At 39.9% G+C, this 25,088-nt stretch overlaps 2 protein-coding genes across 2 annotated transcripts; both read left to right on the forward strand.

The window, feature by feature from the left end:
- The first annotated feature begins 265 nt into the window (after window positions 1–265).
- tmem38a (transmembrane protein 38A) lies at window positions 266–8,376 on the forward strand. The gene is made up of 6 exons (XM_046392485.1): window positions 266–548; window positions 4,122–4,278; window positions 4,851–5,035; window positions 6,303–6,390; window positions 6,951–7,068; window positions 7,711–8,376. The coding sequence occupies exons 1-6, from the start codon at window positions 425–427 to the stop codon at window positions 7,912–7,914; spliced, it is 876 nt and encodes a 291-aa protein (XP_046248441.1). The 5' UTR covers window positions 266–424; the 3' UTR covers window positions 7,915–8,376.
- Window positions 8,377–11,284: 2,908 nt separating this feature from the next.
- LOC124060564 (cartilage oligomeric matrix protein) lies at window positions 11,285–21,219 on the forward strand. The gene is made up of 19 exons (XM_046391677.1): window positions 11,285–11,453; window positions 13,664–13,737; window positions 13,918–13,969; window positions 14,354–14,502; window positions 15,183–15,320; window positions 15,710–15,787; window positions 16,590–16,742; window positions 17,303–17,407; window positions 17,772–17,879; window positions 17,975–18,134; window positions 18,400–18,518; window positions 18,757–18,809; window positions 18,918–19,111; window positions 19,218–19,396; window positions 19,488–19,536; window positions 19,675–19,871; window positions 19,965–20,137; window positions 20,537–20,676; window positions 20,831–21,219. Exons 1-19 carry the CDS (start codon window positions 11,387–11,389, stop codon window positions 20,887–20,889), a joined length of 2,247 nt encoding a protein of 748 aa, XP_046247633.1. The 5' UTR covers window positions 11,285–11,386; the 3' UTR covers window positions 20,890–21,219.
- The last annotated feature ends 3,869 nt before the right edge of the window (window positions 21,220–25,088 follow it).

Genomic DNA, 25,088 nt, shown 5'->3' on the forward strand with positions numbered 1-25,088 from the left:
AGATGGACACTTGTCTCGTGCTTTGCTGTGTTTCCGGGCTACAGTCAAACCTCTAACACCGTCTTGCGGCGCAGTTCAGTAACGATTTTCGCCAACGAGGAGGACAAGAAGCCTTTTGTTTTTACATTTCAAGCAGCTGACACGCTAAACCTCCTATCGCTTCAAAAGCGGAGCAGCTGGCATGGTGGCGCAGATGATGATGATGATGATGATGATGATGCTGAGGCTGTGGAGATGAGCGGTATTAATAGGAAGGTTTGAGTGTCACAGCCTTTCACGCTTTCACTGTCGAGAGCGGGGGGCTTGGTGGACAGTCGGTGGACCGGGTTGGGGGGGCTTTCTCATCCAGACTGCGAAGAAAAAAAAAAAGCAAAACAAAACAACAACAACAAAAAAAGAATTTACAGGTTATCAGACAGGCGACATGGAAGTGCTGTCAGTTCTTAATTTGGGCGAGTTTGCCCAAATTTTCTCCAAAATGGGAATGTTCCCTGTGTTTGATCTCGCGTATTACATTGTGTCCATCCTCTACCTCAAGTACGAGCCAGGTGAGCGCGTTTTTATTCCTTCTGTTTGCCAGGACTGAGCGTTGACTTTCAGATTAAAACGCATGTTTCATTATTTGATTAACATCGTTTACCTCTGAGCTGTTCTGCTTGTTATTTTGGCAGGTGCACACTCACCAAAACCTGTGTCTAAACAGGTTATGGTGAGTCACTACCAGTCTTAGTAAAGCATTTATTTTCAACAACACAAAGTAAAGATACATCTGGAATTGAAATCTTTCTAACATGGTAATACAACATTTAAACCATCAAAAACGTTTAAGTCTTTTCTGAGGTGAAAAGCCAGACGTTTGTACAACACACTGAACGTGCATGTGGCCTCTTCTAAAGTTGTTTTTCTATGTTATCTCAGCACCTTGCTGGAATATCCCTATAGGGACTTTTTGTTGCTGTTATCTGTGTGGCACCCTATCCTTATAAAGCCTGACCTGTTACATAAACTCTAGCAGGAGCACTTCCACCTCTGCCTGCTTGCTGTGGGTGAATGTCTGGGCAGTCTGACCTCATTCAGAGGTGGATTAAACCGCTCAACTTTGGCTAAAGTCTGATATTTTTCAAGATTTAACTCCCGTTGAGGAACTGAGGCTGAACAGAATGAAACCCGAGAGCAAGTCTGTGCATACCAGAAAGTTAGGCAATAAATAGAAGATCCTGAAATAGACTGTGTCAGTGGGTCTCTAAAGCCCCTCTACGGCACACATATTTACACGTCATGATAACACATGGAATAAACTCGTTGAGCTAACAGCTCAGCATGAATTTCTTGTTCCTGGTGGCGTGTAGCTTTTAAAATAACCCATTTTCCAAAGCACTAAAGAAAAAGTTGACTCAAGCGTGAAACTTCAGTCATTGTGATGTCAGCTCAAGCGACGGTGAAGATGATAGGAGCACCAAACGCATCTCGAGCTTGTCACCAAATTTGAATATTTACGGGAGCTTCAAGGGAAGCCTTGGACGTCCATCAAAATCCTTCATAACAAAACAGCTTCTTCAACAGTTTGTAGACAAACAGCAACAGGGATTTAATGTTTTTATTCCATTATCTTCCACATTTCTCGCAACAATGATGCTCAGGTAAATCCAGGAAGATATAGGAGCTACCCCAACAATTTAATTATTTGGTAGCTTGGAAGCTTCTTTAATTCACATGAGCTGGAGAACATTGATGTAATCTGTTTTTTCTTTTCTATAAAATTCATCTGATCCTACAGTATATCTACATCTACCTATGTTAGTTACTTAGCGATGGTTAGTTGTAACCATGACGGCGAACTCACTGTGTTTGGTGCTATGACAAGTAAAATTATAACTGAATTGAAAATGCATTGAATGTATTTCCTATTTCACATGAACCATTAGCCTAATTTAGCTTACATTGTTGACCTTAAAGGGGAACTCCACAGAGTCAGTTTGCATGTCTGCGTCTAATAAAATGACTCTAGTGATGTCACTCGAGTCAGCATTATTTGTTGGGTCTGAACACTAGAAATTTGAAAAAGGCTAAATAAAGAGTGTGGCGTTACAAAGACGTGAGCTTACCAGACCTCTACAGTTGGCTGCTCGGCTGTGCTTGAGGCTAGCAGTTTGAGGCTACATTAGCTGCTAAGCTCAAGCTGCATCTCACAATGAATTTGGTGGTGGTGTTGTATTATGGGTAATGTAGGAGCCAAATTTTGACAAAGAAGAAGAACATGCAGGAATTTAAATGAAATATTTAAAACTGAATTGGTACAGTACTCTTTTAACAGTCACACGTGGCGATTTGCTAATTTGAGTGAACACGTGTGCAAAGTCATATATAAACATGGTTATTACTGTCTCTAAGGTTTTAAAGATGTCAAAACAGCCATAACTCTATGCTGGATCTCATAGTCCTCATTGTAGTTGAGGTAAAGGGGATCAACTCACTTTTCCTTTCCACATATAACAAACGTTGTATTAAATGAATAGAAAATGCCAGTTCAGTCCAAAACATCAGTGCGTCAAATGTCTCACCATTGTCTACATGTGTCTTAGTGGAGAGTCCTGGTTCACTGCTGTAAGAGCACATGAATGAGTGTGGGGTCAACATGGGCGGAGGAGGACAGACAAGTGTAGGGGTCAAAGGTTAAGACAGGCCTGACAGCTCCAAGGCAGGAGAAGCAATTGAGCAGAATATATTTATAGGACCGCATGTCTCAGGATCAGATTGCTTTCGGACCGAGCGCCTGTTGCACCATGACACCCACACCCACCTGTTGTTGGAGACTGGAGATTGTTGGAGCAGATTTATTCAAGTGCTGCTCTGACGTGCGTTTTGGAGCTGTAGCTGCACTTATATAACTAATTCCTTTTAATGCTTAACACTTACATATCTATTTAAAATCTAAAATCTATGCTGTATTTTTTTTAAAATTATTTTTAACTCTGCGACATTTATCTCACAGCTGTAGTTAATGATTATTCCAAATTTGCTTCAAAGTGCTGTACAGTAAAGGACAAACTCTCTCCTTAGACCCTTGATTGTAGTATTTCCTTGAGATAAGGAAATACTACAAACAACACAAACACACAAAAGGCAATTCTTAAGCACAACGTTCACACAAACTGAGAGGGAGACAAGATGAGAGAATAAAGATCCAGATTCAACACATCTGGAACATGGCGAGAGACAAAGGATGGCCAGTGGTCCAGTCCAGAGAAGCCTGAGAGAAAAGGGGTCAAACAGGAGAAACCGGGGCGAAAAGAGAAAGAGACGCAGACATTCATATCCTTGAGTGTACGGAGGGTATAGTAGTATAGTAGACTCTTGTCGGCAGGACAAACATGAAATAAGTACAAGGCTGGACAGATTCACTGGGGAGGCGACTCTCTTCAACTCGTACAAATGTTGGCAATAGAACAGTAGGTATAAATAAATGTAATAAGTCCATAGACACTAAATGTTTCTTTACAGCATATGCACATAAAGAAAATGAAATGATCACACAGAAAGGGTACAGTACACTTGCTGAGTTGGTAAATTGTCAACTCATAAATGACTGTTGAAGTCCTGAGTCAATATTTGGTTATGATAAAAAGGCAGATTATCAGGGCGTGAACTGAACTAGTTAGCCGGGCGGGGATGAAGATACAGCACATAGACACATGAGGGATCTACTGATAACTTTTTGAAGGGTTAGAAGACAGTTTTGCCCTGTAAGAACTCACATAGTTTTCAAAATAATCACTTATGTCGCTTTTTGCAAAACAGTTTTTAAATAAATATCAATATAAACAAAACAAACAAGAATAAGTAAATTATTTAGAAATTTTTAAAATCGGAAATTTTAAAATCGCAAACCGAGCATCTTCAAAAACTTTTCACCAAATAGTTTTTCTGTGTATTTCTTCTTCTTTGTTTAAATTATTTACTTGTAAGTAATCATTTTTATTTGCTGTTTAGTAAGTAATCAAGTGAGTAACTGATTATGACTAATGGCTGAAAACTCTTATTTAGGCAGGATAAGACTAAGGAACAGTCTCTGACTCTCCTCCTCCTCCTCCTCCTCCCCCTCTTCCTCCTCTGTGTTGCAGGTTCGGTGGAGGTTTCTCGCAGGAGTCCCGTGGCCTCCTGGCTCTGTGCCATGCTTTACTGCTTCGGTAGTTATATCTTGGCGGACATCATGCTTGGAAGCAGCCCCGTCGACTATTTCCAACACAACAGCCACATCCTGCTGGCTTCAGCTGTCTGGTGAGAAAACCCTCAGAAGGACATTAGAGATTCTGAAGACAAGAGATTGTTTTTCACATGGATGGGACCACAAAATCTAATAAATACTCATGTTATCCATCAAACTTTTCAGACTGTATTTTGCAATCAATCAAATTATCCCCTGCCACCTGCATCATTCCCCTCAAGAAGAAAAAAATCACCAGTTCACCAGCATCAGCAGCTGTATCTGCAAATGGTGCTTGGAATGTGGTGTTCAGGACTCGAAGCGATACAAAAATTAACTTAACCTCAAAACTCAAGAGCAGCATATCTGTTAAGAAACGATCAGGATAAATCTACAAACCTCGCTGACGACAAAAACACAGTAAACAGGAAAATAAGATCTAATAGAAGACTGTAAACTGAGATTTTTGATGTAATTGGATGACAGCAGAAATCGCAGCAGTGGATTTCTGAAAACCTTGCCAAACTAAACTTATCTTCGCAGCCAGACACCCTGAAGGCCAAGAAGTGGGACATGTTGTGTTATGTTTTTATGATGTGGGCAACCATTAAAGCATCATCTTTTCTTCTGTGAAATCCAAACACAGGTACCTCATCTTTTACTGCCCACTGAACCTCTTCTATAAATGCGTGGCTTTCCTGCCCGTCAAGCTGGTGTTGGTCGCCCTGAAGGAAGTCGTCCGTACTCGTAAGATCGCCGCCGGCGTTCACCACGCTCACCATGCTTACCACCACGGCTTCATCATCATGGTCATTGTTGGATACGTCAAAGGTCAGTGTCTTGTGGTTTCACATTCACTATTGTAAATATAATCATGTTACACAGGGACATATTTATGTATATTATGCAGTACAGGTGTGTAGCTATGGACTCAACCCGGGATGGGGGTGGGATGGGCTGAGGGACCAAATCCACACCCACAGCCCTCCGTAAAATTCAATAACTGAAAAACCATTTGCTGCCATTCTTAAATATTAAAAAAATTCACAGACGCATGACATGAACTTTGTATGTATTTACAAGCTAATGCACAGAACGTATGCGAACAAGTTAACCTGGCAGGACTTTAGCATAACACCGTGAGATGATAACCATTCATAACTAATCAAATTATCGTTCACAATCGACAGTGATATTTGCAACACTCATATTACATTCTACTTCATTTAGATTAGTTACTGCTATAACAGCTGTGGCAAAAAGTTTTGTCACATTTAAACTGAACACCAAAAATTTGTTGCTTTCACCGAATGACAGTTAACAATCAGATTTATTATGGCTGTAAATATATAAACAGAGCAACATTTAGTGACTTTATTCTAACAAAGCGTCTGTTCACAAATCCAGCTTCTTTTTGTGCAAAGACTGGCTACTTTACATTTAATAAAGTTGGCCCGCAGCTAACAGTTTTATTATGAACTTGGATGGTTTCGGCAGCTCTCCGCAGTGACAGCTGCCTACAGTGGGTGACAGACCGACAGACCAGAGTTCACAGCTGCTGCATTTAAACATGAATGAACAACACATGGACATGACAGTGTGCACATGTGGTCTTCATTCATTCATTTTGAGGCAGCGCCAGCTTTCAAAGGGACCATGTTGCTCAGAGAAACCTGGTTATCAAACAGTGATCAGTAGTCATGTTACATCCTTTTTAAAGTAATAAAAAACATTAGATATGAAGTTAGCATCAGATCAGCTTAGTTTGACTTCTTGAAATGAAGAAAGAGAAATAAAATCTCTGAACTCAAAAATGCTCTTAAATGATGAAGGAGCAAACTGAGGTCATTTAATTGTGCTTGTCCTCTGATGTATTAAAATCCATCCTCTGTTGCGCACCTAAACCACATACTTCATGTACTTTTGCACTCTAAGATATCCATGAAGTCATCCTGGTCTTGCCCCCTACTGTTTCTGCTTCAGTATTGAGGCCCTGCAGGCGTCCATGTTGAAAATGAGGAAGCCAGATAAAAGCAGTCACACGAGACATAGACTTTTTTGTCCTCATTTTTTCCACTGTCTATTTTTATCTTTGCAGGGTCTGGAGTGGCTCTCATTTCCAATTTTGAGCAGCTGCTGCGTGGTGTGTGGAGGCCCGAGACCAACGAGATCCTCAACATGTCATTGTGAGTCTGCGTTTCCTGCTTTTGATGATGGGAAAACATACTCATCACTGCCTCCTCAAGCATGTCGATGTTTTCAACCAAACCCTAGGGACAAAACCAGAACTTTTAGGAAGCCACTGTGACTGTAAGATTGCAGACAGAACACAGCCAGGCTTTTTGAGAAATACAGCAGCTTTGTTGAAGACACTCACTTTTTATGTTTATGACTTTGGCGCCACCTGGTGGTAGTTTCGCAAAGGCACTTAAGCAGACTGCTGTGAGACAGCGTCAGTGTCAGATGAAAATCTCTGACGCCCTAAAAGTAAAGATTGTATCTTCTCAACGGTGTATTTTAAACTTTACAGGAGGCTTTTGATAAGCAGAAATTTGTTCAACTTACAGAGGAAAGTTGAAGCTTCAATCAAAACATTCAACTAAACAGTTTAACTGAAAATACAAAAATAAGATCAAAATAAAACGAGTGAATGTTGTCATCTCCCACTCGATCGTTGATCTTAAACTTTATCTCCTTGTTACTGCACTCAGATGTCTCGCTGAGAGTTTTTCTTTTGTGTCTGTAGCCCAACCAAAGCCAGTCTGTATGGAGCCATCCTCTTCACCATGCAGGAGGCTCACTGGCTGCCAGTCTCCAAGAGCACCCTCATCCTCGCCTTCACCCTCTTCATGGCCACAAGCAAGGTAAGATCAGCACTGCAGCATGGCAGTGTCGCCTTTCTCCCGGTCTAAAATGGTTTTTGTGTCATGGAGCAGAAATGAAACACACCGCTGTCTTCTATAGAAAGAAAAAAAAAGAAATTCTCCCTACCAGCAAACAATTTGCTGTCATACGAGTTGCTACTGGGACATTGGAGCAGGAGGCAAATATTTCTAAAGGTATCCTTGTGGACCATTGTGTGCAAAGTATTGATGAGCAGCTCCATCTTTGGTTTTTATCTTGTGCTCTACTGTCATCTGATTTCACACTATGAATTGACACCAACATTTCAGTTTGCTAAGTGATTCAAAGATCTTTCTTTTCTAATCTTCAGCAAGTCTCCTCCAGTTGCTGCCAATTAATGGCAACAAGCTTGGGTGAGATTATAGAATAAGAACCCTCTTGCATCAAGCTTTAAAAATTCTGAATCCTACGGTTCCCACAATACCCCTCATCAGCATCTCTCAGTCGACCCTCCCTTCTCTATGAATGCCTACACGATTTAGCCATCAGTCCATGTGCTCAGTTTGTAACAAAGGCTCTCCTGGTAATGAGGTGCATGAAATATCCCTTTAGTTATCACAAAATCAAACTGGTCTCCTCTGACTGACACCATCTTCCTTTAGGTGGTGATGACTGCCCGTCACTCTCACGGCTCCCCCTTCGCCCTCATCGAGTCCTGGGTTTGTCACCTGCTGTTCGGCTCCCCTCTGGGTGGATCTGAGGAAGACCACCATCATCCTCCCGCCGCCGTCCCATCTTCACCTCTCAAAACCAAGGAGGAGCTGAGCGAAGGTTCTCGTAAGAGGAAGGTCAAAAAAGCTGAGTAGGAAGCCGCACTGTTCCAGCGAAACTGCATCTGACTTGCCCCATCATGGCCTCCACTTGATGGGACTTCCCATTCCTTTCCAGGGAAAGGGGCAGTTTGATGTTTTACCAAATGAGACCCTTTCTATTAGAGTAAAATGGTGCTTTCTGCATTTTACACAACATGAGGACTCTGTAAATACCACAGCAAATGTTTCACACTTCAACCCGACCCGGACAATTTAAACCTATTTATTCAAGTGTTTGTGAACATCTGCATCTGTGCTCGACTCTGTGTGGCATGGGCCTGTCAGTGGTTTTCTTTAAGTCCACCAATCCTTGTTTCAGTTCGGAGAGAAATAGAAAATACAAATATATCTGACTCTCAATCAGAAATCCAAATGTGAATAAAGCATTATGCTGCTTTTTACACGTGACGACATGACGACATTGTCTTGTCTTCAAATAAAATCAAGAGAAACATAGTGTCTTGGTGGGTTTTTAATTTCCGTTTGTTTATGATGTGTCGTTTTATGTTCACTATTGTCCACTACTCGGACACATCAGGAGCTTTTAGATATTTGATCAAAGTAAAATGAACTTGACAAAAGAACTTGTTTTAATTGGGATGAAATATTCAGACCCTTTGCTAAAAGTACTGCAGTAAGTTTCACAGAGCTAGAAGAAATACATGGTTATTATTACTGATGCATTTTTGTTGGAGTTGTTTGAGATGGAGCTGATACCCAGTCTTTAGAGAGTGTTGGTTTGTTTAATCTGAAAAAGTAAGAATATTTTTTTAAAACTGTATCTTGAAACAAGAACGAGCAAGTCACTGCGAAGAAAAGTCTCGAAACAAGGTTGAAATATTCTTGCTATGCCGGCAGATAGTTTTTATGAGAAATAAAACTGTCAGATAAATGTTCATGTAGTGGACTAAAAAGAAAAAGTATCTCAAAACTTGACTTTAGTGCAGCACTTCAGCAAATTTACTGCACCATCGGTTTACCCCAACTCTTTGAATTTCTGCTAAATCAGCTCAGTCTTCACACTGAATCCATGACTAAACTCATGCTGTGCAGATCTTGTATCCTTTTATTAGCTTGCTATTATAAATATCTTTCTTCACTGGCTTTTTGGAGCTCTTTCACCTATAAAAATAAGAGCTACAACTCTACATTTTAAGACCGCCACCGGTCCAGGAATCAGTTGGCAGCCAGGACTACGTTAGTCTTCATAAACTCTCTGTTATGTAACTTGGAAAGGTCCGAGGTCGACCCGAGGTCACGTCCTGAGAAACGTGGGCTCCCGTTGCACAAACTGACAAACTCTTGTAGTAAAGGCAATAAAGCATCACTAATGAACTTTGCAGGAGGTTGTTCCCCCCGACCTTTCACCTCAGCATTCCTCCCAGCAGTAGCAGCAGCAGCAGCAGAGATGATCAGGGAGGTAAAGGATCTGTGGCTTACGTTTGCTGTCCTGCTGGAGCTCACATACAGAAAACAACTCTGATGCTTCAGTTCAGGCAGAATTTACAGAACAGAACAGAACATGAAGACGGGAGACAATTATAACTGAAATAGCTCAAGATATTAAATCACAGCAGAATTATCACCACAGCATGAGCTAAAGTAATACAGGGAGGATTTATGAGAAATTTTAACTGATGCATTTAAGTGAAAAGTGATGAAAATTGTTTTTAAACCGGAATTTGCATCTCAGTCACACAGACTGGATTGCAGCAACATAGCAAGCTTGTGTTGTTGACTGTTTTAAACTCTTACTCAGCACTTAAAGGAGTGTTCCACAGATTTAGCTCAGCACTTTTATGGGATTGTCAGACTCACAACAGGTAGTCCAAAAACGTTTTGAGAAAGAGCCTGAGATATCGAATGATTTGTATCTCGTCTCTTTAAGTCCACACACTCTTATTATTGTGAAAACCTGGCACCTACGTTACCCATAATGCACCTCAATCAACAGCTGTTTGGTCAGAGATTCAGGTGTGTGTCTGACGTGAGAAGTTTCCTTTCAGCAAGCAGCAGCGTGGCAGACGGATCAGTCAGTACAAATCACTCTGCAGGGTGAAAATTTCAACAAGTTCCAAAGATACCAAATATATCAGCTGAACTTTTGAAAAATGGGTCTAGAAATATGCAAAAAGCAGAGACAACATTTCCCTTTCATTAAACTGTGCTGCTGAAAAAGCACCAGGTCTTGGATTTTGACATAAGTGTCGTGTAACTTTAGCACTAGCAGAGAAAGGAAAGAAACGCATGTTAAGGGATTTTAACTCATTAATGGCTCATTCCATCCACTCAAGTCTGAATTAATTTAATGGCTTTACGTTCCTACGTCTCTATGAAGTGAAGTAACCTCTTACATTTCCAAAGCGGCAGGTATGACAACAGAAACGGGCTGCTGTTTTTGTTTTTCCAGAGGAGGCCCTCGAGTGAGACTTCCCTGCTCCTTTGGGCAAGGCAGCGAGCAGGAGGAGGTGGTGAGAGATTATCAAACTTATCTGGAAAACCCAAAAACCCCCCAAAACCTCCAATGCCAGGAATGTAACCAACATCTGCTGATCGCATTACACACACACACACACACACACACACACACACAAACAGTAGAGTCTAATGCAGCTGCTTTTTCTATGTTTCTTCCTCGAGATGTCAGAGGCTAATTAAAGGGAAATGTCACAGTTTTGTAAACCTTTAGAAAAGCCAGTTTCACTATTAATCAGGCAGTGTGACTGTGTGGATGCTGACTGGCTTGTAAAAATAATGGTTACTGGGCAATACTGTGTTTGATGAATAAAAAAAATCAGAAGTTAATAACATAAAAGCAAATACTGAACATTCTTAAAATGTTGCTGGCAGATGGTAATTTGTCACTCATCTAGTCAGCGCTATCTCGTCCAGTATGGGACACAATGTGCACAGAGACATAAATTCTGATAATGATGAAATTAAAAAACAAATTTTTGTATTTGTTTCCCTTCTCCTAAATGGGACAGTAAAACGATCCTGAACAAGTGAGGTCAGGCATTTTGGTCAACTGTTGATATAGATCAGATTATCAACCAAGTATCAACATGCCATAATGTCTTTTTGATGTAAAATTAAGGCCCAAAATGAAATGCTATCATTTAAACAGAAAACACAGAGGTTGATGTACAAAGCCCGTTATAGGTGGGGGTGCTTGTATTGAGCAATCAAACTCCTATTCCCACTTCCATAAATAGTGGTTTGCAGAGGGGTTTTAGGGGAAAGTAAGAAGATCCAAAACAGGAAGGGGGGAGGTGGATGTGGAGGTTTGGAGTGTGTGTGTGTGTGTGTGTGTGTGTGTGGGGTTGGGTGGGGGGGGTATAAAAACCAAACACAAAGCTGGAAGCAGGTCTACAGGAGGTGCTTTGAGTCTGAGCTCTAGGTAGGAGACGGAGACGAGACGAAGCCGCTGTACCTGAATAGCAGCATCTGCAGCACCAGCTCAACCATGCTGTGGCTTCTGGTGCTGACCTGTGCGCTCTGCATGGGAGGACACTCTGTAGCAGGACAGAGAGGTGAGACAAATGTGTATCACTTGTATTGGAGTCCGTATTTTTTGTTTTTGACAGTGCAGGAAGGAAACAATAATAAAAACATTAGAAGTTTGCCATAGAGGCATTGAGAAATTAGTTGCCACCAGCATCTCCAACTGTATGGTGTGAACTGACTGCCATAGTTCAGTCCAGTCTGTATACTGTATCAGACATCTGTATAGATATGATATAGAATTAGTGATAATGGAGAGCCAGCAAGAGAAAAACTGCTGAGAAAATTAAATGGTTTTTCACACAGCGAGGACAAACAATCGCCGTGAGCTTTGTGATCACGCAAAAACATCTCATTTACTTTTCTGTTAGCAGTGAGAGTGATTTATTTGCAGTATCTTTGCTTTCTGCTGTGGAATCCATCTAGTAAACAGAGTTGCTGCTAATGAGAACAACACACTTCCTGTGCTTCACGCTCAGGAGATTTCTGCCCTCATATGGCTCCTCTGGGGTGTGTGTGTGTGTGTGTGTGTGTGTGTGTGTGTGTGTGTGGGGGGGGGGGGGGGGGTGTTGGTTGGGGGAGGCTGATGAAGGTCTTCAGGTCAGGTTAGTACAAGCGGCGTGTTGTTTTAGGGCCTGACCGCAATCGAAAATCTCAGAGCATCCAGCCCTGTTTTGCGATAAGCTTCCACCATTTGTCGCTTGTGCTATTTGGTTATATGCTGTTTCTTCTTGTTATCTTGCTGTCTCTTAGGTTATCACACTGCAGGAGAGATGTTTTCCGTGTTAGGAAATAAAGAAAAAATAATGAAATCATTTTCAATGATAAGAATTTTAAATCTGTCATTATTTTAGCTACAAAATGATTATTACATGAAGAAACATCAGCCTAAAGCCTGTACTGGACATGAGACTTTTGCTGAGTCTTTACCATCATAAGTCATTTGTTGTTGGTTTGTGTGATTTATTGTCATGAACTTAATTTTAAGAGGAGGATTGTTTTATTTCTTCTTTTAGAAGTTACAAAGTCTCATTTCAGAGAGAGAAGAGGATCTTTTCATCCTTTTCAGTGTTGTTGGACAGTTATTGTTGGATAGCTAACAGATGACGACAGAAAGGCAACAATTTGCTTCAAGTTCAGTCCATATTACCACTCAGTTTATTACACTGTAGAAACACAAAGACACCCGCCGAGTTTAGTTCCTGTAAACTCAAAAAAAAATGCATCTTCCAGAATATCATTCCATATCTGCAAAATCAATTTTGCAGCGACAATCAAAACATCTCTGACTCTGCTGAATGCACGGGTTGTGGTTATAAATGATGGCTGAGGAGCATCAGGTATTGGACTTTGGATCACATCGAACATGAGGACGTGAGTGTTGCATGACTGCATTTTGCTCCCCAGTGATCTTCTGATCCCAGACGTTCAGCCAACAGGAAGACTGACGAGCTCGGTGAAAACATCAATTCGTTTGGCTGTTTCATGAAAAGTTGTTGACGTATTTCTAGTTTGCCTTTGTGATCTGCTGTTGATGATGGCTGTTTTATTTTATAAGAAAATGTGCTTTTAGCCTTGGTGGTTTTCTTTATTTTCTGCTACTTGACACTTAAACTCCACTACAATTTAGAGACAAATATGTGCTGTTTACTCTGCTACATTTAGCTGTTACTCGTTACTTTGCAGATTCAGATTAATAATAGCAAAATATGTCTAACAAACAAATTATGTTTTATTTTAATGGATAAAGACAGCTGAAGCAGGATACACATTAAAAAATAAGTGCTACACTTGTCAGATGCAATCATTATAACCCAGTAATATAAGACTTATTATTCTGAAATGGGCCATCCTGATCAATCAGTACTTTCACTTTTGTTAATATGAGTCCATTTTAATGCTAATAGTTTTGTACTTTGATTGAATCTTGTAATACTTGACAATTGAAAAGTACCAAAGTATATACTTTTACTTCAGTAAAGACCTGAGTACTACTTTCACTTCTTGTTAATAGTAATATTAGCATTAATGAAATATCAAACAGAACTTAAGTATTAGGTTTTCTTAGAAAAGTGCCAAAACTTAAAAGAAGAATAAGAGTCTGACCTCCAGCATTTTGCAAGTGCACAGTTAAACATTTTGTAGCCTAAGTATGGCCTGGTTCACTGGGAAGATAAATCAGATGATTAAAATAACTGTGGTTGTTTGAAATGTCTGTAAAGATTTTATTTCTTTTCAGATGGAGAAATTATCAGTCAGATCAAAATGACGAATCTTGCGCTGGCGGAGATTAAAGAGTACCTCAAACAGCAGGTGAAAATGATCAAACTTTTAGACAGCAATTCTAATGTTAATCTGTTTATAATGTTGATGATTTACATTTTGTGTAAGTGGACATCAGTCACAGTGAGCGAGGCTGATCAGATTCGGTCTGATAGGGTCAAAACAAAGAAAAAATAAACTGAACTTGATTTGATTGATTGTATTTTCCAGATAAAAGAGATAGTGTTCCTGAAGAACACTGTGATGGAGTGTGAAGCCTGTGGTGAGTTGGCCAGTTGAGCAGAAACACTCATCAGTACTTTACACACGCGATTAAGTATGCAACACACACATTTTTCTATTTTAATATTCAGTGTTTTTACCTTTGAAAATTACTTTATTCTGTTGATGACAGTTACTTTTTGACTTTCAGGGCATGTATAGAATACTCTGTACAAAATTAACATGGAAAAACAATAAAACTGCATTTATATCTGTTGATGGGAGTTTCATATATTTATACAATATATTTATACAAAGACAATACACTACAGAATCTGCAAGAACAAATTGAATGAGCTGATATATAAAACAGCAGAACAAACAATGTTAAAAGACACTTCAGGGAGCTGAAAAAGAGGTTGCAGTTGACTTTTGCTCTCCTCAGGGATGGGAGGCATGCAGCCTCGTCCTTCCTGTGTGCCCAACCCCTGCCACCCAGGAGTGAAGTGTATGGAGACTCCCCAGGGTATAAAGTGTGGACCCTGTCCTGACGGCATGGAGGGCAATGGTACCCGCTGCACCGATGTGGATGAGGTATGGAGAGATATTGTGATAGGTTACAACTCAATACAATACACTAACACAATTATTCTGTCACCTTCAGCCCCTCAAAACTTGCGACATCTCTGGTGTTGTGTTGAGTGATAAAACTTCATATTTTAGAGTGACCTTTTTACTGTGAAGAGCCCCAAGACATACCTGTACTATAATCATGTTCATTAATCCATGTCTTGGTATGAATTTTACAGTAAAAGGTGTTCGATGGGCTTGAGGTCAGGGCTCAGGGCCAGTCAAGTTCTTCCACACCAAACTCATCCAGTCATGTCTTTATGGACCTTACATTGTGCACTGGGGCACAGTCAATAGAAGTTGGAAACACAGTATTGTCCAAAATGTCTTGGTACGCTGAAACATGAAGATTTCCCTTCATTGGAAGCAAGGAGCCCAACCCCTGAAAAACAGCCCCATCCCAATACTTTTGTCTATATAGTGTAGTTTGGTGACCTCATGTAAGTGGCTCCACCTAACTTGAACATGTGCTTTACTTGTTGAATCAGCTGTGTGGGTGTAGACAACAGGACCTATCAAAATTAATTCCATTGTCATTAATGGACTCTCACATTTAAAAGTAATCACCTCAATAACCTGGTGATAACAACACTAAGATTTGAATTTTCGGTGAATGTCTTGATGTGTGTCTTTGCTGTTGGCAGTGCACTGTGAAACCGTGTCACATGGGTGTGCGCTGCATAAACAGCTCACCGGGTTTCCGCTGTGGTTCCTGTCCTGCTGGATACACCGGCCCCCAGGTCCAAGGTGTCGGGCTTGCCTACGCCATTGCCAACAAACAGGTCAGCAACCTGATAATAAATCAGTTGTTACTCAAGTTGTGCAGTAGTCGTAACAGTGTTTGTGGCAAGTACTGCATCACAAATGCAAATAACAATAAGAATAACCATGTTAAATACTGAAGCTACAGTCACCACAGCAATTTTAAAGCAATTTACAAGTAATTAGAAAACGTTTAAAAAGAACTGTGAAAAAAACCTCCTTTCAACATTTGTCATCAACATCTCACTCTCTTCTGCAGTATGTCAAACAGCAGGCGCTGGTCTGTTTCAGCACCACCTCAATCCTCAATACATGACCGTCATTGCTCTGCCACATTTTTTCCCGCCTCTTTTTCCAGTCTTGTTGTAGATGTTATTGGATGATCTTTTTGTCTCTTTGTCCTATCAAGGTGTGCAAAGATATCAATGAGTGTGAAGTCACCACAAATGGAGGTTGTGTGGAGAACTCTGTCTGTATGAACACCCCTGTGAGTATAAACACTGTGTTTTTAAGATAAAATACAGACTTTCACTTTCTGCTAATATAGAACCCTATAGCATATAAAAATAAATGATGTAGAGTTTTTCAGGATCTTGCCACATATCGCAATCCTTAAGTACCATCTGAAGAATGCAACCACTTCAAGTATTTGGTGCTTGTAAAAGAATATTGAAAATACAACAAAAGAGGGAAGGACAGTGAGCTCTCAGGAAAAAGGCGAGTGTAAAGTAACAAAAACATGACATAGGATGGGTCTATGTAACTTTTAAGAGAAGAAATAACATAATATATTATACCCATTATGTTTATACCTGGTCTGATATGACCATTAGCACGTGGTGGCTAATGCTAGCAAAACTCAGATAGGTATTTCTGTGCAACTGACATTACAGTCAATTCACTGTTTTTATGATTTTTAAATCTTTGTACCTTTGCTACTGTTATACTACATTTTAGCACTCAGCATCATCACCTCTGGCCAAGATGCCATTTAAGGCTTGTTCACACTGTGCAGTAACAGTGATCTCACAGGTTAATTTCATGTCATAGTGTGTGACAGGTAGAATAAAGTCTTGGTTGCAATCTGTGTCACACTGCGTGTTATCAGTTTTGAGATACACCAAATTGTTTGTTGAATGCTCAATGTAACTGAGACGCGTTATCAGCTTTTATCATTCATCTGTGCTGCTCGGACAATCTGAAAATGTGTCAAGAAAAAATATTTTAACCAATCTGATGCTTGACTTGGCCAGTGACATGATGCATCTGTTTCCTTTGGATGTCATCAGGGTTCATTCAGGTGTGGTCCCTGTAAGACAGGCTATGTCGGGGATCAGCGACGTGGCTGTAAGCCAGAAAGAGCCTGTGGGAATGGCCAACCCAACCCCTGCCACGCCAGTGCAGAGTGCATTGTCCATCGAGAGGGTATGATTGAGTGCCAGGTGAATAAATTGAACTTTTTACTTCTTGTTCTGAGCGCACACTTGTTGGATCAAATGTGGGCAGTTTTACACTTTTGCAGTCGGAGTCGGAGTGAAGGATTTAAATGTTTCATGAGATCTTCATTATTCACTTATTTAACTTGTGATTCATTAAATCCCTCAACACGGACTAATGATAACAAAAGTTGATGTGGGCTATTGGAAAATTAAGATTGTCCGTTTTTTGTGTGCTTTCACATAGTCTAAGTAAAACAGTTTTACAGTCTCTTTTCTATCCAACATTTGTAAAAATGTAGAAAATTATACTTCATAATTCTTGTACTTAATTTGTAATAATGACACATTCTGGCACAGCTTAAAATATGGAAGTTGTTTTCACAAAACATTTCTACTAAACATTTTATCTTGACCCAGCTTTTTGGAATATATAATATTGAGTATGTGCGCCAAATACTGTGAAATCAAAGGTCTGCTTAAACACTTCAGGTAATCTGATATTGCATGCAGTGCACAACAGGGCCAATAACAACAGTACATAAAAAGAGTCTACATCCTCACAGTGTGGAGTTGGATGGGCTGGAAACGGCTACCTTTGTGGGCCTGACATTGACATCGATGGTTTCCCCGACGAGAAACTTAACTGTCCTGAGAGGAACTGTAACAAGGTAAGTCTTGGTGACACAGAAACATAAGAATAAATGTTCACATACATCATTCAGTCATCTGCAAAGAATATCCACAGGCTTGTGGAGATGTGTTAATATAGATACATACTGTATGCTGTGCTACCTGGTTAGAAACTATACCTTTCTAGACAATTTAAAGTTAACTGTTTTGACACTTTTTCAGAATCATTTCAGAAAATATTTGAACATCATGGAACACCAAAATTAAAAACATAAACCTTTAATTTTAGTACTTCTTGAATTATAGCATGTTTCTGCACCTAAATCATAACATTACATATCAAACACTAATTTCAGGTTTCCCGTCTGCAGTGTTCTTTAATAGTGAGTGTTTTTTTTTCAGGACAATTGTCTCACTGTGCCCAACTCTGGTCAAGAAGATGCCGATAGTGATGGAATTGGAGACACCTGTGATGATGATGCAGATGGGGATGGGATTCTTAACACACAGGTGATGGGACATAAAAATTATTGAAAAGCCTCTCTAAGTATATCTACAATATGTATTTCATGCCACAGTACTTGATTAAAATAGTTTCTTTGCAGGATAACTGTGTGTTGGTGCCAAACGTGGACCAGAGGAACATCGATGAAGATGACTTTGGCGATGCCTGTGACAACTGTCGCGCTGTCAAAAACAACGACCAAAAAGACACAGATGTGGACAAATTTGGTGATGAGTGTGATGAAGACATTGATGGGGATGGTTGGTATTCCACATGTTTTCAATAGGGATTTGTTTATTCATTAAGTATTGATATTTTGAGTTATGAACATTAGGTGACAACTTTAAAATGGAGCTAAATTAAGTTGCAAAGTTTGATTAATTACCAAAACCAAAATTCAAAGAGAGGAGTGTAATTGAGATTTATAACTGTATTTGTAAGTTCAAATATCAAAAACCAGAAAAAATAGAGGACTTTTAAGACGTGGACCGAGAAATGGCACATTCACTGACTTGGGTCTCCCAGGAATCCCCAATCACTTGGATAACTGCAAAAGGGTTCCTAATGCCGACCAGAAAGATCGTGATGGAGACAAAGTGGGAGATGCCTGTGACAGCTGTCCCTATGTTCCAAATCCTGATCAGGTCAGGAAACCCTTTTTTTCTGGTTACATCAAAGTTAAAGTTTGAAGCAAAAAATCCTTAGATATTATTTAGAGAGTTTAACAGTCATTAATATAAATCGGTGGCTTGTGCTAACTCCTCCTAGCAATAAGCTGATTGAGAAAGTAGTTTTTCAGGCCTTTAAGATCAAGACAGAGTTTTCATATGATAAATTAAGTTTTTAAAAACACTGACCAAACTTAAAAAATATCTTTCTCAGACTGATGTGGACAATGACCTCATTGGAGACCCCTGTGACACTAACAAAGACAGGTATTGTATGATCTCATCAATCATATCACGTTTATTTTTAATTTTCTGCGTCATGAGTGAACTGGAGACCAGTATGTGCATATGCCAGTTAAAGTCTTTCTCACGCAGTGATGGTGATGGTCACCAAGACTCTCGGGACAACTGTCCAGCCGTCATCAACAGCTCCCAGCTGGACACTGACAAAGACGGCAAGGGAGACGAGTGTGATGATGACGATGACAATGACGGCATCCCAGACCTGCTGCCACCTGGCCCTGATAACTGTCGTCTGATCCCCAATCCTCTGCAAGAGGACTCTAACGGTGGGTAAAGGCCCTGACTTACCACAGTAGAAATGGTTTTCATTTCTCTAACATCTAGCAATAATGAAAAGGTTTTGTTCTTACCCACGAATCTTTATCTTTGCAGGTGATGGTGTGGGTAATGTATGTGAGAAGGATTTTGACAACGATACCATCGTTGACACCATTGACGTTTGTCCAGAAAACGCTGAGGTCACCCTCACCGACTTCAGGGAGTACCAAACAGTTGTTTTAGATCCAGAGGGAGACGCACAGATTGATCCCAACTGGGTGGTGCTGAACCAGGTTGATTGACTCGTTTTCATGCCTGTGTCCCAAACTACTGGGAACGTTCTTAGCTTAAACTTCTACTAAATCCACTCTTTTATTTGCACAGGGAAGAGAGATTGTTCAGACTATGAACAGTGACCCTGGTTTGGCTGTTGGTAAGAGCATTAGATCTACTATTTAAAGGACTAGTTTGACAATTTGGTAAACCTCTCAGAGATATTTCAACCAATTATATATATATTTATTTTTCCAACCTGTTCATTGGAAATTTGTGACTCACTTGTCTCAAACAGGATACACTGCTTTCAGTGGCGTGGATTTTGAAGGGACATTTCATGTAAACACGGTAACAGATGACGACTACGCAGGATTTATCTTCGGGTATCAGGACAGCTCCAGTTTCTACGTGGTGATGTGGAAGCAGGTGGAACAAATCTACTGGCAGGCAAACCCGTTCAGAGCTGTGGCAGAACCAGGCATCCAACTGAAGGTGGTCAACTTATTTATCAGCCATTAATTGCAGCTTATAAACAGTGCTTTATCATAAAGACTCAGACTTCTTGTCATTTGCGGATTTGAAAAGGCTGTCAAATCGAACACAGGCCCTGGTGAAAACCTGAGGAACGCTCTGTGGCACACCGGCGACACCAGTGACCAGGTCAAACTCCTGTGGAAAGATGCTCGCAATGTTGGCTGGAAGGACAAGACTTCTTACCGCTGGTTCCTACAACACCGACCCGCTGATGGCTACATCAGGTACTGACCGAGTGGAAGAAATAATATAGAATGTTTCTGCATTAAAATGTCTCGAAACAACTTGACCTTTCTTTTCACATTTTGTTTATTTGCATACTTGCGTTATGCCAAATATTTCCAACAATGTTGGGGCCCAAATAAATGAGTAATTTTTGTTCAGAGTAGCATCATGTTTCTTTTGGTTGTCTGTTACTGTGACTTGTATCAGAACCAGAGAATGAGGAAGCAAGTCAGTGAACATGACGTAACATAGATAAAACATTACATCGTCTATGAAAGCGAGAGAAGATGCTAGATCTTCAGACAGTTTCTAAATGAAATGGTTTACAAACCAACGTACACATCACAAATCCATTCGTTGCTGTGTGATACTGATACCTGCTCTCCATTGGCGTGTAGAGTTCGTTTCTACGAGGGTCCTCAGATGGTGGCTGACACGGGTGTCATCATAGACGCCACAATGAGAGGAGGTCGACTTGGAGTATTCTGTTTCTCTCAGGAAAACATCATTTGGGCCAACCTGCGTTATCGATGCAACGGTGAGTTGAGATTCTGTTTCTGTGGCAGCAGGGTGTCTTCCGTTTTGCATATTTCAGTGATCTTAACATCCGTCCCTCCTTGCTGAGTATTTTTCCTTTGGCTGCTCAAACTGTAAACTAAACATTGTTCATTTCCTGCTGTTTCTCTCTGCAGACACTCTTCCTGAGGACTTTGACACCTACAGAGCTCAGCAGGTCCAACTGGTGGCCTGATGACAACAAACGAGCCCAGGGAATTCTGGGAACACTTTCCAATGCACAAACTGGGACCACAAATTAAATCATCATCCCATTGTGAACAGTTAAAGAAAAAGATTCTTTAGAACCACACATCTTTAAAATCTCCCCAGTTTTAACATCCTGACAGAAGAGGCAGCTCCACAACAATAAGACCAAATGCTTGTTCAGCTGTTAGAAGTTTCTGTCATTAACAATTCTGCTATAAAATACCATCCACACTGTATGTTTATGTTTCAATTTATATTTTTGAAAGGATAACTATTGCAAGGATTTAACTGGCACTAATGAATAAATGTGGACTTTGGTAAATTCTGCGCACTATGAATTTAAACTCTGTTAAGTGTGATGTGACCATTTACTAGCTGATACTAATTTTTTATCAATAACAATAGAATATCAGTTAGCAGCGACATAGTATTTAATTGAGCGGTGTGCCGCAGAGAATCTTATTCACTTATTTTGTCATGTAGCCTAAATTGTCTTTAAAGACCTAAATATGATGCTGAAACTGTAATCACATCTACACTGCAAAAACAACTGATTCTAACAGATGTTTGATTTTAAGCAACAGACGTGACCTTTTTCAAACTCAACAGCTTTTAGTGTAAATCAACATTCGGAACATTTCACAGGCATGCACATATCCAAAATAATCTTTTAAATTTTGCATTTGGAAATACAGATTACAAAATAGAAACGATAGCAAAGACAATATACAACAGGTTTGAAACACCATGCATGTCCACAGCAACACGCTGCGATGTTGTAAAATGACATCGGACAGTTTTTCAGTCAGCATATTCTGCAAATCAAGACTATGTGCAGAGAAAAATCTGTCTTCCACATTCAATTTAATTGACATGTTTCTTTCATCTTATAAACAAATGGTCACATAAGGAGAATCACATGGCAACAAATAAAGAACTACAGATCTTTTACTACGACTTACAGGACAACAGTGATATAATGCTATTCTCACTATAAGCTTAAAGTGGAACTTAAACTGTTTTTTTTTTCTTTATCCAGAGAGAACTGTCAAGAGCCATTTAGAAAACCCAACGTTATTAAAGGGAGATTTTTTTTCTGATCTAAAACACTCTTCAACAGTAAACAGCAGCAACTCTTTCATCCTGGGACTTAAATACAGGAATCCTCAAGGAGCTTCACTCGTCTGCTTATTCGGTTTGGGACAAGATTTCACTTCAGTGATTTTAATACAACATAAACATTGGCTGTGCTAATAAGTCATGCAGGTCTCAAGACTAAAACCAGCAGATGAATCGAAACTAAATCTTACAAGACGTAAAGAATGATTTGATCTTGTTGTCTGCGTGGAAAATGCAGTCAGCGTTTTGCTTCAGACTCCACACGTGGAACTAGCAAAGTCTTTTAATTTGAAGTCATGCTCTAAAAGTGAGACATAAACGTTTTCCCACCCAAAGACCGGGAAAAGATGGGCAACCTCAACTCTAGTAACTGCCATTTTATTTCCTTACTTTATCGAAGGTGTGTTAGCTCCCTCACTTGAGCTCAAATCTTTACCAGCGTTAGTGTAGCTGTCAGCTAACGTTATAAGCAAATCCGGGACAACTAAAGAAGGCATCTAAAAGTTCTGTCAAACATGTTATCAGACTTTTAATTAATCTCTAACTTGGAGAAAGCGCAACAGGATTTACTATTTCTCCTTCCAGCTGGTATTTTCAGCAGCTGTAGTTTAAGCATTTAGCATTTTTTTTTCTCTTTTTGGACATGTTTTAATTTTATGTGGAATCACATTCTTCACGTCCTGCGTTTCAGAGTTCTAGCTAACTTGATGAAGTGAGACTGTGTTGCAGCACTTGTGCAGCACTCTGGTAGTGGCAGTGTGTGTTGCTGAAGTCAAGATTCAACTTCATTTGAGTATTACTGAGGTTGCAACTGACCACTCAGGCCGATCTAGAGTGGCTGTAAGAACTGTGACTTGCTCCAACTGCCATATTCATAAGGGGGAGGGGAATGACCGACAAAGGAAATACATTCGGACTGCCGTTCTTTTCCAACACGAGAGCACAAGCTGCACTGGAGTAAGCCCTTTCTATATTTGCATCCCCTAAAATCTTTACTGATTTCAAAACAAAACAAAGCAAAAAAATAAAACAAGACGAGCCAAAATATAGTTTACAAAGGAAAATAGAGAATTCATCTTTTCTTTGACATGAAAATATTTCCGGAGTTTACACTGGGAGTTAAACAGTCAGCATTCACATCGGGCAGAACAAACAGTCCCTGCTCAAAAGCCAGGAAGTCACAAATAAAGTGCGAAGCAACTAGTGGACTAAACATTTCATAGAAAACAGAACAAAACAAATAATAATAAAAAAAAAATCTGACATGATAGGCAACGACAACATAAAACCATCATATCTGAAGTCATAGCTAGATCAAAACTCCTGCACATAACATGGGATTAGGATCAGATTGATGTGTCTATCATCATGCAGTTGACTATGCAGAAGCGTCAGAAGGTTCAAGTCCACATATGCAAACGATCAGTGCACGTGCCAATCTGCAATCCTTGCAAGACAGAACCTGCTTCCATTATCTCAAGAAAGATAGAAGGTTGTGCCAACGGGGACGAGGGGCACGGGATTCACTGTGGATTTATTTATCTGTGTGAGAATCATGCATGTGTGTGATTGATGAGATGCTACAGTAGGAAGAGAGAGAAAACGAGAGAGGAACAAGCAACAGTCTGATTCCTCAGAAGAGGGAGGGAGGGAGGGAGAGAGGGGGAGTGAGAGAGTGAGTGTGAGAGAGAGAGAGGAGTCTGGTCCGACTCAGGTCATTTGGCAAAAAAAATAAAATAAAATAAATAATAATAAAGAAAAAAAATAAACTTGGACACCGCCACAGAAAATACATTCTCTTATCACTCACAAAGTAGCATTATACAGAGATGGAGGTAACAGAGTCACTTAACAATAGACTGAGTTAACTGTTGCACGGGAGAAATCCATACATGCATCCCTTTAGACTTTGTGGTAGCGTTATGTTACACAAATCAAACCCGTGGAGTAACAGAAGGCCTTGATTTAGAGGTTTTGACTGTCAGTTTAGTCATGCATTTTGTTTCAGCTATAGCGTATATGTACAAGGTCAGCGTGAAGGACTAGTATTCAGCAGGATGACGGAGAAGAAGTGACAGGAAAGCTCAAAATCACTGGAGTTACAACAGTGAAGTTTAGCTCAAACACAATGCTTATATTTTTAGGAATAAATATACATTAGTTTCAGCGACTTAAGGGAAAAATCCAACTGAAGATAAATAAATAATTAAAAAAAACGGCTTCTGGTAAAGTGTCATTTCTAGGCCTTTTTAGTGGATTATTTTTCTTCCTCCTGTTGGTTAATGGCCCATGGCAATCATCAAGAACTGCATGAAAACATTTCAGTGATCTGTGAGGCAGGTCTGGTGTCTCACAGGGAGAAAAAAAAAGTTTCAAAGTTTCAAAGTAAAGCTGGATTTATTCTCCTCCGTTGAGATGTTGCTCTGACGTGAAAACAAATTTAGAGTTCAGCGTACGATTTCACTTGATTGTCATAGCACCAAGGCAACACTCAGTGGACGTGTCGCGCTCATCATATACTAAAACCAGTAGAGTTTACATTCATTTTTCTTTCCGAAAACAAGAAATTTGCCCTTCTTTTGGGGCTCCATTTTTACAGAGCTTTGAGAGTAACTGAGAGGACTATGATGTGTACTGTAAACAGCCGTGCTCAATCACAATATAAATTGTCTGGTTTGATTGAAAAGGAGTCTTTATCTAAATTACTAATAATCTCTACCAGCATTAGTATCACATAGGAACAAATAATCTAAGCTGACCACTAATCTTTCTTTATCACTGATGTGTAGTTTTTTTTTTTTCTAGGCAGAACAAACTCTTCATTATGACAACATTTTTGAGGAATAAATCCAGCTCAACTCGAGTAATAAAAAAAAAAGTCAGAGGTGGATTTTTCCTTTAAGGGTTGGGGTTTTTTTTTTGTCTCATTTGCATAGGAATCACAGATTTGTTGTAGGCAAACAAAACCTTTGATGGAGGATAACAGCAGACAATCAACACTTGGTCTGAAACAAGTTGTACAGCTGTAGAGGTGTGCAGTAAAAAACCAAACGCGATTCTGTTTCG

The sequence above is a fragment of the Scatophagus argus genome, chromosome 6 (genome assembly GCF_020382885.2).
Source record: "Scatophagus argus isolate fScaArg1 chromosome 6, fScaArg1.pri, whole genome shotgun sequence".
Classification (NCBI taxonomy): domain Eukaryota; kingdom Metazoa; phylum Chordata; class Actinopteri; family Scatophagidae; genus Scatophagus; species Scatophagus argus.